The sequence below is a fragment of the Crotalus tigris genome, unplaced genomic scaffold, assembly GCF_016545835.1.
Source record: "Crotalus tigris isolate CLP2741 ecotype Arizona unplaced genomic scaffold, ASM1654583v1 scf7180000017589.2436309, whole genome shotgun sequence".
In the NCBI taxonomy this organism is placed as follows: domain Eukaryota; kingdom Metazoa; phylum Chordata; class Lepidosauria; order Squamata; family Viperidae; genus Crotalus; species Crotalus tigris.
The window spans coordinates 578,524-596,329 of NW_024096495.1; the positions used below are offsets into that span (position 1 = coordinate 578,524).

Genomic DNA, 17,806 nt, shown 5'->3' on the forward strand with positions numbered 1-17,806 from the left:
CCAGCAATGCTGGCTGTGGAATTCTGGGAGTTGAAGTCCACATGCCTTAAAATTGTCAAGTTTGGGAAACACTGTCCTAGTGGGTGACCATATGCAATTCATCTTCAGATATGGATTTACCTAACATGGAGTACAATAGCCAGTTTTGGAGTACAGTAGTGAAGATAGCTGTTATTGGCAAAGTTACCTTTGTACTACAAAGTCCAGAATGAAATCTAACCACTCCCATGCTACACAACTGCTGAACTCAAATCCACCATAAAACTGGCTAAGACTTTATTATGTTAGGCAGATCCATGGATGAATATTTAAGCAATGAAAAAAATCATGTGTAATATATGTGCATCACAAAGTCAATGGTTATTAACATTCTCAAGCTTTCAGTGAACATGAGGAGAGCAAAGGAATCTCAGGTGATTAAGTAATGTAATAAAAATGAAATGAGTCATTATTATTATTATTATTATTATTATTATTATTATTATTATTATTATTATTTCTTTAGGCCATTTTGTGGGGTTTTTCAGCCACTGGGGGAGGAAATACTATTCTAAGAAACCAGGATGTTTGCAAGTCTGCCATTTGTTTTATATATCGACAGCAAAATTATCTCTTTTTTTTCTTGCAAAATTTCAAGAATTCAGCCACTGTGGTTTAATGGCTCCCCTAACACTCTTTTGCAATTGTAAGTACTCAGGGGTTTCTCTGAAAAGGGTGGCTGGATGCAGATTCAGGACTAATTGTATCCGACAAACTTCTGTAATTATGCACCAACAGCAGAAAGGACACAATTTTCAATCAACCTATTGTGACAGACACTGTGTAATGTCATACAATCAAATGCAATGTTTAGTAAACATAAACCTCTTTGTCATTTTGTATTTATTTATACAGGTTTAAAAAATAAAGCACACATTTAAAATATATTTATATATACATATATTGATATACTTCTACTGTTAAGCCTTTTTAACAACTACTCAGTTTCACGGTTGACATTACTTTTAAAACATGGATGATTACTTTGTTGCATTTACACATAAAAGAAGTTTCAGTTTTAGAGTAAAACTGTAGAGCTGTAAGAGTTGCAACTTCTGCACAGTGTTAATACTAGTAGAAGCCCTTCCCCCAATGAAATTGACTAATAAATTTAAAATTGATAGGATTTTTTTTCATTCAGTGTGTAATCAACCATGGTATATAATTCCAGAAGATCGTTGCTAGCTGAGATAGCTTCAGAAGACAAATTCATGGAGGACAAATCTATTCATGGTTATTAGCCTTGAAGACTAGGCACTCATTCCTCGCATGGAGGCAGTCTGCTTCTGCACACTAGGTACAAAGGAAAAGCAATGGAAGAGGAGGACTACCTTGATTCCCTATTTATAGCATTTGGGATGCCTCTGTTGGGCCACGGATGGCTAGATGGGCCTAGACCTCTTGCACAAGGACTAGTCTTATGTTACAAATAAGCTTAGATTCCAAATAGATATACCTTCATTTAAGAGTAGAGTCTTCCTTCCTCTAAATTCTAATTTAATACATGTAGTTGTCTGACTCCAGACTGAAATTTTTATTATTAATTATTTTTTTCATATAGAGTTGGATTATTCTCCCAAGATATTTAGTCGTTGGTTGGAGGTGTATGTGTTATGTGTGCACATGCTTATTTTCATTTTAACTTTGGAGAAAGTATTAAGAGGAGAGACCAAGACTGCAGAACAGCCAGCCAGTCACTTCTAGCTACAGCCAGGTAGGAAACGGAGGCTTAATTTTTCCATCAACCAACCAACATTCTGCTCAATCAGCTCCAGTTGGTCCTAAAGTAAATAGAATGGTTGTTAACTGGCCTGGCCCTGCACAGAAGTATTTCAGAAAATAGCTACTAGTTAACCTAGATCCAGTCCAATTATCTGCTTTATAACACACCATGATTCAAATTATAAGATTAGGAAGAAGAGAAATATATTAGTCTAAACCAATAATCCTTCTGTTCAGCAACCCTAAACAATGTTGTTATAAAGTCAGAAGATGAGTATAAATTGAAAACAGGGTTCTCAAATCCAGCAGATTAAACTATAAAGTTTTAGAGTCAGCTTGGTCTAATGGTTAAAGCATAGGCTAGAAACTAGGAGATTATGAGTTCTAATCTTACTTTAGTCATGAAAGCTGGCTGAGTGACTTTGGGACAATCGTTCTCTTGCAGCCCAATTCATCTCACAGCATATATTTTTTCTGGAGAAAATAGAAGGAATATTAGACATGTTTGCTGCCTTGAGTTATTTATAAAAATAATAAAAGTGGGATAAAATAATAAAAAACACTCTGTTTGACTCACAAGGCCTCTGTTCACAAGATTTGGGAGGTTATTGTTTTTTGCTAATAAACAACATTTGACAACTCTGAGAAAGGATTGCCACAGAATTCAGACACAGAATTGAAAAATGTATCTGAGCAAAGAGGTTTGGAACAAAGGTTGTATTATTTGACCATATGGATTGTGAAATGAATTTTTCTTTCAGTCTTTTCATTTTCTTTCAATCCAACGGTTAAATGTTAAGTCTATTTTTATATCAATACATGATCTAGCTTCTTGAATCAAACAAAAAACATAGGGCAATTTGTTTATCTCAAGAAAATTATTCCCTTGTGAGCTTATAAAAAATACTCTGCAGGTACAAAATAGTTTGAGGGAGAATGTTATGATTTGCCTAGGAACTTTACTGGAGCACAGTTGTCTCTCCCATCCTTTTTTTGATTGGTAGGATGAGATCTGCATGAGGTTAATGCTTTTCTCAGCTCTTAACCCCCTACCTATGATTTCTGCACTGTCAAAAATGAAATGATAAACATGCTCTACTTTATTAAAATGGTCTCTGGAAAGAAGGGTATTTGAGAACTGCACAGCAAATTGAGTAGCAGAACAAACGGTGCCATAGTCAATGGTCATCTTAAGGTACAAAAATGTTGTTTCTTTCAAATACACCGTAGGATACCAATGACTTCATTTTATAAAGTGTGTCATGCATTTTATAACAAACAGCATAGCTATAAGTCTTAGGAATTACCAGCATATGTTAACCTCCACTATGTTACTGACAAACTAAAGCACAAATTACATATCTTGGGACAATCTTAATTTTCAAATCTGATAGAGAAGAATTTTGAAAGAAGCAACAGCATAATGTAAGGCAAAAAAAGACAGTATCATTAATTATACTCTAAAAAGTAATTATTTTGGTTTTCAAATGGGATTTAGTAGATATAAATACAATCAGAGTATTCTACCAGGTGCAATTCTGAAGTATAAAATCACTCATTATTCATTTTCTAAGATCCTGCTTTTTAGCAGAATGATGCAACAATAGTGGTATCTTCAGTCAGCCAATGTAGTAACTGTGAGAGGGACCTTGGAGTCCTAGTGGACAATCACTTAAATATGAGCCAGCAGTATGCTGCAGCTGCCAAAAAAGCCAACACAGTCCTAGGTTGCATTAACAGAGGGATAAAATCAAGATCATGTGAAGTAATTAATACCACTATGATTCCTTGATTAAGACCACACTTGGAATATTGCATCCAGTTTTTGTCACCATGATATAAAAAAGATGATGAAACTCTAGAAAGAGAAAGAAAAGATCAACAAAGATGATTAGGGGACTGGAAGGCTAAAACAAATAAAGAACAGTTACTGGAATTCGGTATGTCTAGTTTAATGAAAAGAAGAACTGAGGTGACATACTAGCAGTGTTCCAATATCTCAGGGGTTGCCACAAAGAAGAGAAGGTCAACCTATTCTCCAAAGCACCTGAAGGTAGGCAAGAAGTAATGGATGGAAACTAATCAAGGAGATAACCAACCTAGAATTAAGGAGAAATTTCCTGACAATTAGAACAGTTAATTGGTGGAAGGACCTGCCTCCAGAAATTGTGGAGGTTTTTAAGAAGAGATTGGACAACCATTTGTCTGAAATGGTATAGGATTTCCTATTTGAGAAGAGGGTTGGATTAGAACCTTTCTGGCTTTCTGGACCAGCGGGAAGAAGGGGAATGGTTCTGTGTGAGTAGTGGGCAAGTGCCCATGTGTGCGCAGCTCCATTTGCATAAGTGATGGGCAAGCACACCTGCCACTTACACAAATGGAGTGTCCGCACTTTTCTGCTGCTCCCACAGGTGGGGATGCATGCATGCACTTCCCCACCATTTCCACAGCCCAGTTCCAAATGGAGAATTACCCCGGTAGTGGGCCACAGTCTAAGGATTGGGGACCCTTGAACAAGAAGGCCTCCAAGGTTCCTGCCAACTCTGTTATTCTGTTAGTCTATGTTCTCATGGCTGTTACAGGGGTGGAAAGAGATCAGGGATGTCAGGCTTATGTGACTGATGATGAATGCCATCAAAGCTCAAAGAAATCAGCCATTACACAGGAAAGACTTCTCTATACCAGAAAGCAAAAGGCCAAAATTAAAACAGGTATATGCATACTATACCATCTACTTTCTGTTAGTTTCATTTTCCATTAATATATCTGTTCCTTCCATAATACTTTCCAAAATTAAAACCAAATCAGTTATAAATGCCTTTAATTTAAAAAATTCTCTTTTTACCTTCACCCCAGCTATTTTCTCAACTTGCCTCATATATCTATTCAAAAGTTCAAGAGCCAGAATGATCAACAATGGCGAAAGAGGACATCCTTGTCATGTCCCTTTCTGTATTTCACAGAGTTCTAACAATTTACCCTTAACTATTATTTTGCTACTTTTTAAAGTATATTTTGATTTCACCCATTTAATATTTTTTTTCTCCAAATTCCATATTTTCCAAAATTCTAAACAGGAAATTTGTCCAGTTCAAATTATGAAATGCTTTCTCCATATCAGGAACTATCAGTGCAGCTTGTTTTTTCTTACGATGTTTGAAATATTTTAATATATTAAGAATATTTCTAATGTTGTCTTAACTGTCTTTTAGGCAAAAAGCCACATTGATCTTTATGTATAAAATCTTAACAAGGCATGTTTCATCCTTGCAGCTAAAATCATAATTAATGTCTTGTAATCATTGTCTATGGAGATTCTCAGTCATCCAGATCATGGTTGTCCCAAAGGTACTTTTTCAAAAAGCAATTGGACTTTCTTTGTTTTCCTTGAAGATGATGACCTAAAAAAGGCCGTCTACATTAAGACAAAACAGTCCTCTTTCAACAGAGGATGAGCGATACAACGCCACCTATCTCCTGGTTACAACACAGTCCTTTCAGCAGTTCCAAGAAGGTTCCATGCCCATTTGCACTATAAACAGGTAAACCTCAAAGTGGCCTCAGTGACTCTCAGAGAGAGTGCTAACAACCAGTGCTAACAACAAGGAATATAAATCCTTCCGTTCTCTACCATTCAGTCAGAACTGTAGAAGCTTCTTGGATGAGAAGTGAAACATCTTCAAGCAAAACAAAGTCCAGTTGAAAAAGCACATTTGGGTTTTATAATCATTGTTCAATAGGATATTGGTCAATATTTCGTTTTAATAAAGTTGGATGTTGGTCTTAAAGAATCAATGCTATATTTGCACCTCTCCAACTTTCTGGTATCCTTCCACTACACAGAATGGTATTCATTATTTTTTGAAGACATTGTAACAATTCATTTTTAAAATATTTATAATAGAAAAATGACAGCCCACCTGGGCTAAAAGCTATCCCTACTTTAGTCTTTTTATAGACTCATGGACTTCCCTTATTGTTATAGGTTTGTTCATTTTCTGCTTTTGTTTATTTTTGGCAAATTTTGTTTCTTTAAATATTTATCTACTTTTGTGAGGGTGATTTCTTCTCTTTTATAAAGTCTTGTATAATACTGATGAAATATTCTTTGCACGTTTGCATTATCTGTTACTGTAGCATTCCCATTTTGTAGTTTTAGTATCATTTTCTTTGTTTTCTCAGTTTATCTATTTGCCTGATTTATTAGCTAACTCAAAATTCTCCTGCTTTGCAAAATTAATTTTTATTTCCATTTTTAATTGTTAACATAGAAAACTAATATTGTAGCAGTTTAATATAATATGAAATATTTTCCCTTCCTGGAGACCTCTTTAATTCCTCCTGTTTCATTTTTTATCTCCATTAAATTTTTTTTGCATCTTCTCTTTGTCTTTTCACTGTCAAAACAGTTCACTTTGTACTGTTTTGTTATCAAAATTGTCATCTTATAAAGGTTTTATAGGTAGTCTTCAACTTACAACCATTCATTTAGTGACCATTAGAAGTTACAGCAGAACTGAAACAATTGACCCATGACCACTGCAGCATCCCCATAGTCACGTGATCAAAATTTGGATGCTTGGCAACTAACTTGCATTTATGAGAGTTGCATTGTCCCAAGGTTGTGATCATCATTTGTAATCTTCTCAGCCGGCTTCTGACAAGCAAAAAACAGGGGAAGCCAGATTTGCTTAATGATGACATGATTCGCTTAACAACTGCAGTGATTCACATAACAACTGTGACAAAAAAAGTCATACAATGGGGCAAAACTCATTTAAGTGCCTTGCTTAACAATGAAAATGTTGGGCTCAGTTGTAGTTGTAAGTCAAGTAATACCTATATTCGCATCTCATACTATACTTATATATATGCCTTTATTTAAATTAATCACCATAGTTCTTTCAGCTTTTTTTTACAGTGCTCAATTATTTATTATTTTCTGAAGCAAAGTTTCAATCAGCCTCCATCTCTAAGTTCTACCTTTCCCCTTATTTATTAAACTTACTAGGTTATGAACTAAAAAGATTGGGTAATTTCTTCATTTTATTAGTAGCTGACATAAGTTTCTTAGAAATTTAACATATTCTTATGAATAAATTCATAAGAATATTTCTTATTCTTGAGAAATATTTGTGACTTTCAGAAAACTATGTATACATTTTGGAATCACCATTTTTATAGATTTTTAATGTCTATTCTATATCTATAAGCTGAAAGTTGCCTATCATTTTAAAAAATATTTTTAGTGATTTACCTTTTATTGATTTAATTCCTTTCAGAAAGGTTCTGTCTTTTTGAGGGCAAACCACTCCATTCAGTTTTCAAAAAAACAAAAAAAGGACAATCCAATGTTCATTGGACAATTCTGTTTTTCAATAAATACCTTAAAACATGGCATCACAATATCATTATTTTAGTTTAATTCCAATTGATTTGAATACCTACACATCTGCCATGATGATCATTCATCTCTTCCTCTTCTTACTTTATTTGTTATATGGCTTCTTCTTATTGATCCAGTTGTATTTTCTCCATCTCTTCTTTGAATCTTTAATTTAAAAAATTGCATTTTGGGCTGAATTAAGTTGGGATCCAATCTGTTGATTGGAAGTTAGAATTACTTTTCCCCATTTGTCCCTATGAAATGATATCGTTTTCTGTTTAAGTTTGTCAAAAACCAATATCCTTTTCTCTTGCACAGTATTCTAATAGATATTTCTTTGAGAATAACGATTTCTGTGTTATTTAATCCTAATTTAGTGTTAAAATGTAGCTGTACTACCTGGTATCTTGTCTTGTTCCTGACAAAACGTGCATGTATATGTGTGGTACTTTTTTTCATTTTGCATATCATATATTCATCCTGTGTACTTTGTCAACTTCTTCCTCCATAACTTCTTATCCTTTTTCAAAGTTTTATTAGGGATTCCCTAATAATCTCTCTCTAATATCACCAGCTTCCTTTGGAACTGTTCTCAGTCTTAAACAAAATTCTTTCCCATAATCTCACATTGTCTACATCCTTTTCCATCTCTTAATTTATTATTTCTGTCTTATTTTCCAAAAGTTTTATTTTGTCTTTCATTTGTGTAACCTCTCCACCCATCTGTGTTACAGATTCTTTCTGGGGGATTTTACTCATCTTTTCTTCCATATTTGTACATATTTCCTCCATTTTGTTTCAGGGTAACTAAGTTTGACTGATGCAAACACTGATGCAGGTACTGACATTGTAACATTCTTCCCTAATTCTTCAAACATTGTCCATAAACACTTTAGTGAAATCCCATTTCTATTTGTTGTGCCTCTAAACATTATCCTCTCCTCTGTTCTATAACTTTTGTTGCCTTTCTAGTAGAAGCCATTTTTCTTTTTTCTACTTTGTATCCAATAAGGAGCCTTTTTTTCTATGTCCGTAACTCTTTAGTCCCTTTGTACACTATTTCTGTAGTCATATGATCTTTCACAACTTTCTCTTCTCTTCTTTCTCCACTTATCTCTTTGTCTAACCATCAGTCAATCATCATCTTTAGCAAGTTTAAACAATCCTCTTTCCCAAAGAGATATGTATTAATTATTCAATTAATACAATATTACTTCAAATAAGACAATACTTGAAATGTAACTATCTCCTTAGTCCATTTTTAAATTTTGCATTTCAAACTCCCAACAAGCTTTTTGCTTTTATTTGTTTAAGGTCTTTATAATTATTTCCTTACTCTCTAGTTAATCTTTATTTATTTATCGTATTTATATGGCTACCCATCTAATATGATGTGACTCAGGGCATTGTATAAACAAACCATAAAAATCAATTTTTTAAAAATTTAAAAACTACAAAAAATATTATTATCATACAAAAGCTGAGAGCATTAGATTATAAACAATGGTGCCACTGCAAATTTTCATTCCCATGTACCACCCAGGCCTGTGAACACATCCAGGTTTTAAGGGACCGTTGATTGAAGGTACACTCACCCAGTTAGCTTTAAGTACTCAGCTGCTTTGAAAAGCCTGTTTATATTTTAAGTTTTCTTCATCAAAAAGTGCTTTAGTAGATTGGGTAAATCCAGCGTGCTTTAAACAGGCTTCCAGAGAGACTATGAGTATTCTGTTTTCTCCTGCAGCTCTTGGATCCTACAAGTTTCCTTACAAGGAGCTGTCCTTTGGAGCTTAAGCAGCCAATCTCACAGCTTTCTCCTTGTCTGGAAAAGTGCCATTAATTCAAGCACACCATATGGCTTGCTAGTCTTTGCCTCTTCATTGATCCTAGTATACGGAGATGGGCTAGTTCACCATGTTTCCACCCCAGAAGTGGCCAAAAAAGCTGATCTTTCATCTGCATGTTAAGTAATTGTACAATTTATGCAGTAGCAACATAGTTTCTTTTAAAACACTTCTTGCACTGGAGTAATCGCTCTAATGTTGAGGATCTTCCTACATATTGTACTGGCAGACTGATGTGGGTGCCTTTTTCAGCTGTGTGGTTTTGAAATGACTGGGTTACATTGTTTGAGGTGTCTTGTATTCAGCTTTCTTAGATGTAGAAATGATATTTACCAAAATAGCTGATTCTTTTTCCACTATTAGAACCTTGTGTGGAAAGGTTTACTTCTTCCAAGATGAATTCAAGTTTCTTCTGCTTTCTGGCCTGTGTTTTGTTTGCCCTGGCTTTTATACTGTTTCAGTGGCTTTGTGAAAGTTCCGTTTTCTAAGAGTTGCATCCTTTTACACAGAACTTCATCTACAATCCCCAGCAACATAAGTCTCTTTTTAAAATGCTCTTACTTTTCCTCCTCAAAATCACAATGCTTTGCAAGCTCCTAAAAGCCTTTAATGAAGTTATATTCTCTGGCCTTCTTGTACACATTCCTTTTTAGAAGAAAATAAGCATCCAGATTAGTTAAAGCTGTCTCATACTTATTATTTTGGCTCTCTTCTTCAAGAGCAAACTGTTTATAAATGTTATTTGTTTCATACCCTGCAGCACAGAGAAAAGAGCTTGTACAGTTTTTTCTTCTTTTTGGAGCTTTATCACCCATCTGAAGCAGATAAATCTTTCTTTCCATTCAGGCTTTATTACAGAATTGTGGAAGCTGAAACCTTCTGGAACAGGTAAATTAGACATTTCAGAAGTCTGTGGATTTAAAGATAGACTTCTGACATTGAGTCATATAGCTCAGAAGACTAAAACTATTAGAGTATAATATTTTCTTTACTGTTCAATGAAAATGTCAAAATCAGAGAGATATAGAATATAAAGATCCCTATTGCAGTTGGTTTCATTACCAATAAAATGCTTCCCATTGGCCTTAACATAGCAAGATTCTCTCATTGTGACTTATTTTCCATAGTGTTCTGGTTTTTCACCAAATTGTAGAGCTAAACTTCAATTTTTGTGAAGTCTGTAATTGTAAAGTTTTTCCTTGTGTTTTAATAACCAGTAACCATGTGTTATACTGTGGGATGTCAAACCATTAGTTCAGGTACTGTATTAACAACCCCTTGCTAAATTGGACTAAAGCCTTATCTAATTCAGCATTCCTTTTCTGTAATGGAAATCTGATGTCTAAAGAAAAACCACAAGCAGGAAAGCAGCAGAATAACACTGTTCTCATTTGTGTTTCCTATAAATTGGTATTTAGGGGGCTACAGCATCCAGTATTGGAACCGATATATAGCATTTGACAAGCTGAGGAGCCATGTATTGGGTGTTCCACAGGGACCCATTGTTTATTTTCTTTCAAGTACAGTGTGGTTCTTCAAAACATCAGCAAAGCCTTCCTCCAAAGCTGCTTAAAAGATAACATGTAAGTAGTTCTTGTTTTTTAATCTATTATTATATTTATGATTCCTGAGATTCCCCGTGGAAGGAAATACATAAGAATAAATATAATCAAATGAAGCTGCTTTATACTGAATCAGCATTGCTCACTGCACTCTTGAGTAATGTTAAAAGAGCCATTATCAGCAAAGTAAATTGTTCATAAATTTTGTTCAAGACAAGTTCCAATAATATTAACTTCAATAGCTTCTTTCACAAACATCTCTCTAGAAGGATTATAAACTTCAAATCCTTAAATAATTTCCATAGGGTTCTGGATTTTCAGCAAAACAAATCAATATCACAAGAAAGTTCTCAAAAAAACCTTCACATTAGTGGTTATGATCTTTGCAGAATTATATTCCCAATATTGTTTTTTAAACTAGGATTATTTGTACTCAAAATATATCAATGCCCTTAAAATGGATTTCAACTCCTATGATGTATGCCAACCAATCTTAATTATGCAAACCTATGCAATACCTGTCTCTAATACTTGGATTATGGCTACAATTTTTAGAGATACAATTTCTGTTTATCTCTAGTTTGAGATGTATTCCCTGAAAGTTTACATTTTACATAATTCAGAAAAGTGCATGTTTAGTTCTAATTAGACCAACATATATTAATTTAAATAATTCTTCCTGGATTGGTAATTTGAGTCCAGGATAACATAATGCATTTCTGAGAAGAAATAAAACCCTACAAATGAGAAGCATTTTTCTTATTATAATGAAAAGTAGCTTCTATTTTCTACATCTTTCATGCTAGCAAATTTGTACCTATGTAATCAATTCCATAGAGCTGAACAAATAAATTATTTTGAATAATTCATCTGATGAATTTATCTTCTTTTTCTTTATAAAATATGCACAAGTGCATCAGTCTTCCCAAGTGGCATTTAATATTCCAAATTGGCTTGTTGTTTTTTACATCTAGAGAATGTATTACAAATTAATTATAAGACTTTTCTGCTTGTTTGATATATGAGACATTGCAACAAAACATGCTACAACCAAAACTTCATGATAATTTTATGAATTTGACCATAAGCATTGAGGTTGTCCCTTAATTTAAAAGAAGGAAAACATAATAAAAGTCTTCATTCAGTGCTGGGGAGAAAAGACAGTTAATTTATCAAATCTAGCTATGTCTTTGATGTTTCCATATCTTTCTATCTAAGCAGAATAATCAAGATTGTAATCATAGTAAAAATGCAAAAGAAAATGAAAGTAGCAAATAAAAATTAAAAGCAATATAAATAAAATACAAGCTTAAAAATGCTCAAAACTGTTCAAAAAGCATCGCTAAAGAACACTCTTCTTCCAGAGAAACTAGCCTGCTGTGTAACCATAATTTAAAGAAAACAGTATTTGGCTCATCACTGTAGGCATTTTATTGATACATTTCCAACTTGATTCATATGCTCAAGCTCCCCTGACACCGAAAAATTACATTCCTTCTTTGAAGCATGTAAATCTTTGGAAGAAAAACTCAAAGAATGGATATTAGGGATGGCCCCCGTGCATTTTGTTGACTGAGACAGAACAGCAAATGTGTCACCCTCTGCAAAAATCGTGGAAAAAGCCAGCTTCACAGGAAATTGTAAATAAAAAATATAATTACAGTTTGAGAAGAGCTTCTTAATCTTTAGATGAAAAGTGCTAAGCCACAATCAAATAAAAGCATTTCTGTTAGCTCTTTAAAATGCACAGCATATATTTTCCCAAGAGGAGAGTAAAAACTACTTTGATTTAGGTTCATTTGAAAATAGCTATTTACACAGAAAAGTTGATCCCCCTCTGCTAAAAGCTGTAGGAGGAAAATAAATGAAAGGAAAGGGGCCAGTCAGATCCTATGGACCTGTCTGAGCTACCCACAGAAGACTTGGCTTCCCTGCTGCTGCAGTCAAAGTACCAAATCTAGGCATGGTGGCAAGCAGCCAGGTGTGTCAGCCTACCCAAACCAATTTGCTGGGGGTGGGGAAATAACCACGCTGGAGGCATTTCCAAAATAAGGCAAGCTGAAGGATCCTACAGAGATGACATGTCTGGATGCTATCCAAGGCAGGACTATGACAGAGAAAACTGACAACAGTACAGTGCAGGAAGAATCATCTGTTGAGCATAGCCTTGTGAACACCCTGCTGAAAAGAGTAGAAAGCAAGCCGATGAAAAGTTTATGATGCTTATGGAGGAGAACTCCAAACTTAAGCCAGTATAGAATGGAATTATTACTATTATTTCTCTTCACATCATATAAATCTTACTATTATTCCTCAGAAGAATATCAGGTAACTTGTGAATGCTGAGGCCTTGGCTTGCATTTACACAGTCTTGAGCCTCCTTGGCTAGGAAGGGTTTCCTATTAGCAGCTTAAGAAATTTACTGACAGCATAGAATAGAATAGAATAGAATAGAATAGAATAGAATAGAATAGAATAGAATAGCAGAGTTGGAAGGGACCTTGTAGATCATCTAGTCCAACCCCCTGCCCAAGCAGGAGTCCCTACACCATTTCTGACAGATGGCAATCCAGTCTCTTCTTGAAAGCCTCCAGTGATGAAACACCAACATCTGAAGGTAATCTGTTCCATTGGTTGATTATTCTCACTGTCAGGAAATTTCTCCTTATTTCCAGGTTGAATCTCTCCTTGATCTGTTTACATCCATTATTCTTTGGCTGGCCTTCAGGTTCTTTGGAAAACGGGATGACCTCCTCCTCTCTGTGACAGCCCCTCAAATATTGGAACACCGCTATCATGTTTCCCCTGGTCCTCCTCTTCACTAGACTAGTCATGCCCAATTCCTGTAATCGTTCTTCGTATGTTTTAGCCTCCAGTCCCCTAATCATCTTTGTTGCTCTTCTCTGCACTTTGTCTAGAGTCTCAACATCTTTTTTATAGTGTAGAGACCAAAACTGGTTGCAGTATTCTAGGTGTGGTCTTACTAAAGCTTTATAGAGTGGTATTAGTATCTCGCGTGATCTTGATTGAATCCCTCTGTTAATGCAAAATTAGGATTGCATTGGCTTTTTTGGTTGCACTGTTGGCTCATATTTAATTGATTGTCCTCTGAGACTCCAAGATCCCTCTCACAGTTGCTGCTATTAACCCTGGTTTCACCCAATCTATATGTGTACTTTTGGTTTTTCTTGCCTAAGTGTAAGACTTTACTTTTTTCTACATTGAATTTCATTTTGTTAGATAGGGCCCAGTGTTCAAGTTTGTCAACATCCCTCTGGATATTGAGCCTATTATCTAGGATGTTGTCTATTCCTGCCAGCTAAGTGTCATCTGCAAATATGATAAATTCCCTTTCTATTCCCTCATCTAGTCGTTTATGAAGATGTTGAAGAGTACTTGGCCTAGGACAGAACCTTGTGATACCCCACTGGTTATTTCCCTCCATGTAGACATAGTATTTTTAAGGACTACTCTTTGAGTGTGGTTTGTTAGCCAGTTAAAAATCCATCTGATGGTGATGCTGTCTATCCCACTTTTTTTAAGCTTTCCAAGAAGTAGGTTGTGGTCTACTTTGTCAAATGCCTTGCTGAAGTCCAAGTATACCACGTCCACAGCGTTCCGCTGGTCCACCAATTTAGTCACTTGGTTAGAGAATGAAATAAGATTGGTTTGGCATGATCTATTTTTAACAAACCTGTACTGGCTTCTAGTTATAACTTTGTTTCTAGATGTTTGCAGATCTGTTTTTTTATTATCTTTTCCAGTATCTTCCCAGGTATTGATGTTAGGCTGATTGTTTTGTAGTTTCCTGGGTCTGTTTTTTTCCCCTTTTTTGAAGATGGGAACCACATGAGCTCTTTTCCAATACCCTGGTAGTTCCCTGCTACTCCAGGAGTTTTTAAAGATATGTTCTGAGATGACATCTGCCAGCTCCTTCAGAACTCTGGGGTGTAGTCCATCAGGTCCCAGTGATTTATGTTCATCAAGATCAGACAAGTGTTCTCTTACCATTTTTTTGTTTATTTTAGCTTTTGTTTCTAGTCTGTCTTTTTCAGTTATGTTTTTGGTGGGTTCAGCTATAATTTCTTTTTGTGTGAAGACCGATGCAAAAAATGAGTTAAGCAGCTCTGCTTTCTCTGCTGCCTGTTACTTCCTTGCTGTCTTCTCTCTTTAGTGGACCAACTGTTTCTTGATTTTTTTCTTGTTATTTATATGTTGAAACTTTTTTTATTATCTTTGGCTTTTGTTGGAAGTCTTTGTTCATTCTGAGCCTTTGCTTTCCTGACTTCTTCTTTGCAGATTCTGGCTATCTGCTGATATTCTGCCTTAGTTATGTGATCCTCTTTCCATATTTTGTGCTTGTCCTTTTTGTCTTTGAGTTTATCAAAGAGATCTTTGTGCAGCCATGCTGGTTTCTTGTTAGATGTCTTGTTTTTCTTTTTCAGTGGTATTGTGCTGGATTGGGCTTTTATGAACATATTTTTCAGAGTTTCCCAAGCTTCCTAAGTTGTTTTTCCCTTTAGGACTTTCATTCAAGTAATCTTTCCCAAGTTCTCTCAGAGTTTGTTAAAATCAGCTCTTTTAAAATCTAGGGCTCTCATATCATTATGTTCTATTGCTTGTATTTGCATTATATTGAATTCCAGTATGACATGGTCACACTTGCCCACGGTTCCTGCAGTTTCAACTCTCTCTATCACTTCTTCTCTGTTTGTGAGAATTAAGTCGAGTATGGCTGTCCCTCTAGTTGCCGCCTCTATCTTTTGGGCAACAAAGTTGTCAGCTAGTAAGGAATCTATTTGATTTCTCACTTGATGCTGAATTAATCTTACAGTTGATCAGGGTAACTGAAGTCTCCCATTACTATTGTAGTGTGTTTCCTACATATATTTGTTAATTGGTTAGCAAACATTACATCTATTTTTCCTGCTTGGTTGGGTAGCCTGTAGTATACTCCTATGGCAATGTCATTCTTTTTTTTCTTTTATATTGACCCATATGCATTCTAGGAGGTTTTTGTCTTTGGTCTCATTCATTTCTGTAGCAATATAGTGGTCTTTTATATATAGTGCAACTCTACCTCCTCTTTTATGGCAGGGCTTTTCAACCGGTGCTAGGCGTATCACTGGTGGTACTTTGGCACATGGCAAGTGATACGCGACTGTCCTAGAGAAGTGTAGCAGGAAGGTGTCATGTGTCTGACTAATGAAACACTTCAAAGAACTTTCAGGCATGGTTTAACCTAAAAAGCCTTTATTAATATTAAGGAGTGTCAGCACGGCATGGAGAATGCCAAGTTCTGAATTTCCCTTCCTTTGCACATAACATTCCAGGCATTTCCCCTCCCCTATTTTGGGGTCATGATTCACATCTTCCAATTAACCTGGAGGGCAAAGATTCACTTCTGTCCCCTTCCTCGGGCTTTTCTCTCCTCTCTCATTCTCATCTGAATTAACTCTAAAAATACCAGACAGTTCTGCCTATTTTGTCAAAGCAAGAATATTCAATATTAGCAGCATTGACAGACGGGGAATGAGCCAAAGTGATCCAAGCCTGAGGGAGAGCAGCTGGAGCTACAGGATTGTCAGGGTTCGGCAGACACCCCAGGAGCTCTGGCAGTGCTCCAGCTGATTGGCTCTTCTGGAAGCAGCACGGAGCTGGAGATGAACTGAAGAAAAAGGGGGGAGGAGAGGAGAAGTGGTTTGGGTGGGAAAGGGGAAAAAAACACAACAGGGAAAGAAAAGGGGACAGAGAATAAGCTGTGGAAGGAGAGCTTGGCAGGCAGGGAGACAGGGAAGAAGCAGCACCTATTGCTGGAAGAAAAGATTCCATGATTTGTTTTCTCCAGCCAGGAGAATGCAATCAGCGCTGATGAAATGAAAAGCTGGGAGACGAGCATGTCAGAAGGAGGTGGGTTTATTTTGGAAGCCAGTGGGTTCCTGTTCAGCTGGCAGCTTGAATGGATTATCATAAGGATTTTTATATAGTTTTTACAGCATTTTGTAATTCAGAGGCTCAGTTTGTGTGCTTTGATTATTGGAACATTTTAGTCTGTTTCACAAAGGCTAGCAATGAGCCCAAAGTATTGGCTTCAGTAGGTTTAATCCCTTTAAACAAATGTAATTAGTTTTACCTCCTTATCTTGAGTCTGTCTATGGCTTTTAACAAGTTTTCTTTGTAGGTAAACAGGCTTAATTTAAGGTTACTGCTTTTGGCAATTGCTGGAGCCTGTTTGCTACATTGTTTAAGCTGAGACGCCTGAGGCAGCTTAAAGAAAAAAAAAATAGTCAGTGTTTCTTTATTTTGTGAGCCTTGCTTGCTTTGCACTTGATTCCTGTGTCCTTAAGGATACAGGGAAGGGACTGGGAGATGCATTCTTACTACACTGTGGAAAGAGCTCAGAAGGGAGAGAGGAAGAAGGGTCAACCAGCTAGCTCAGGGGTCTACAAACTTAGCAACTTTAGACATGTGGACTTCAACTCCCAAAATTCCTCATCCAGCCATTTTGGCTGAGGAATTCTGGGAGTTGAAGTCCACAAGTTTTAAAAGTGCCATGTTTGAAGACCCCTGAGCTAGCTGGTAGTAGTGCATATTAATAAACATGGATAAATTCATCATACATTTGTCAGTGCAAAGGGAAAGTGATTCAGCAAAGGAACAGCCACCAAAGAAATTAAAACTGGTACTTTTTTCCTTTTTTCTACAGTTTGTAACATTTTATTAGATTATAGAATAAAATACAAAAACAAATAGTAGGATACGGTGAGGAGGAAAAAGAAGAAAAAAGTGAAGGTGAGAAGGGAAAAAGAACAGACTTCCTCTGTTGCAGTCGAAGGAAGCATTAACATTGAACCTCAACTTTTTACTTTTCCATAATATTATAAACTAGCCATTTCTATAACAACAAATGAATCTAATCAGTAAAACCCAAAATCCCCCCTACTTTTTTTTAGTCATCAAGTTTTTGACACCTTACTAAGCACTGGTGGTACTCAAATATTGTCATGTCCTAAAAGTGGTTCAATCTGTGAAAAGATTGAAAAGCCCTGTTTTATGGGTTCTGGGTTTTTTAACAGTTTGTATCACTCATGTGTTTCATCCCACCAAGTTTCAATAATTCCAATTATATTTACCTTCATGTATTAATAATTCTAGTTTACCCTGTTTGTTCCCCAAACTTTGTCCATTTGTATATAGGCATTTGAGATATCTTTATGTTTGATTCTGGGTATGTTTCCCATGTCTCCTATTTG

At 35.7% G+C, this 17,806-nt stretch overlaps 1 protein-coding gene and 1 long non-coding RNA gene across 4 annotated transcripts in view; one reads left to right on the top strand and one right to left on the bottom strand.

The window, feature by feature from the left end:
- The window catches only part of PTCHD1 (patched domain containing 1), a 72,045-nt gene extending 61,475 nt beyond the window's left edge, over nt 1-10,570 (top strand). The window contains exons 4-5 of one of the 3 annotated variants that reach the window (XR_005559055.1): nt 9,838-9,879; nt 10,410-10,481. Coding sequence is in view for 1 of the 3 variants with exons in the window: in XM_039362839.1 (XP_039218773.1) it covers nt 10,410-10,445 (36 nt within the window). In the remaining 2 variants the exon portion in view is untranslated. Of the gene's footprint in view, nt 1-9,837; nt 9,880-10,409 lie in introns of all 3 variants that reach the window. The other 2 variants (XR_005559056.1, XM_039362839.1) reach the window with 2 other exon arrangements.
- On the bottom strand, nt 42-8,992 carry LOC120316799. Its single transcript, XR_005559057.1, has 3 exons — nt 8,743-8,992; nt 7,210-7,312; nt 42-3,619 (listed from the first exon to the last, which is right to left on the bottom strand). It is a non-coding gene; the product is annotated as an uncharacterized LOC120316799 (long non-coding RNA).
- Nucleotides 10,571-17,806: the final 7,236 nt, after the last annotated feature.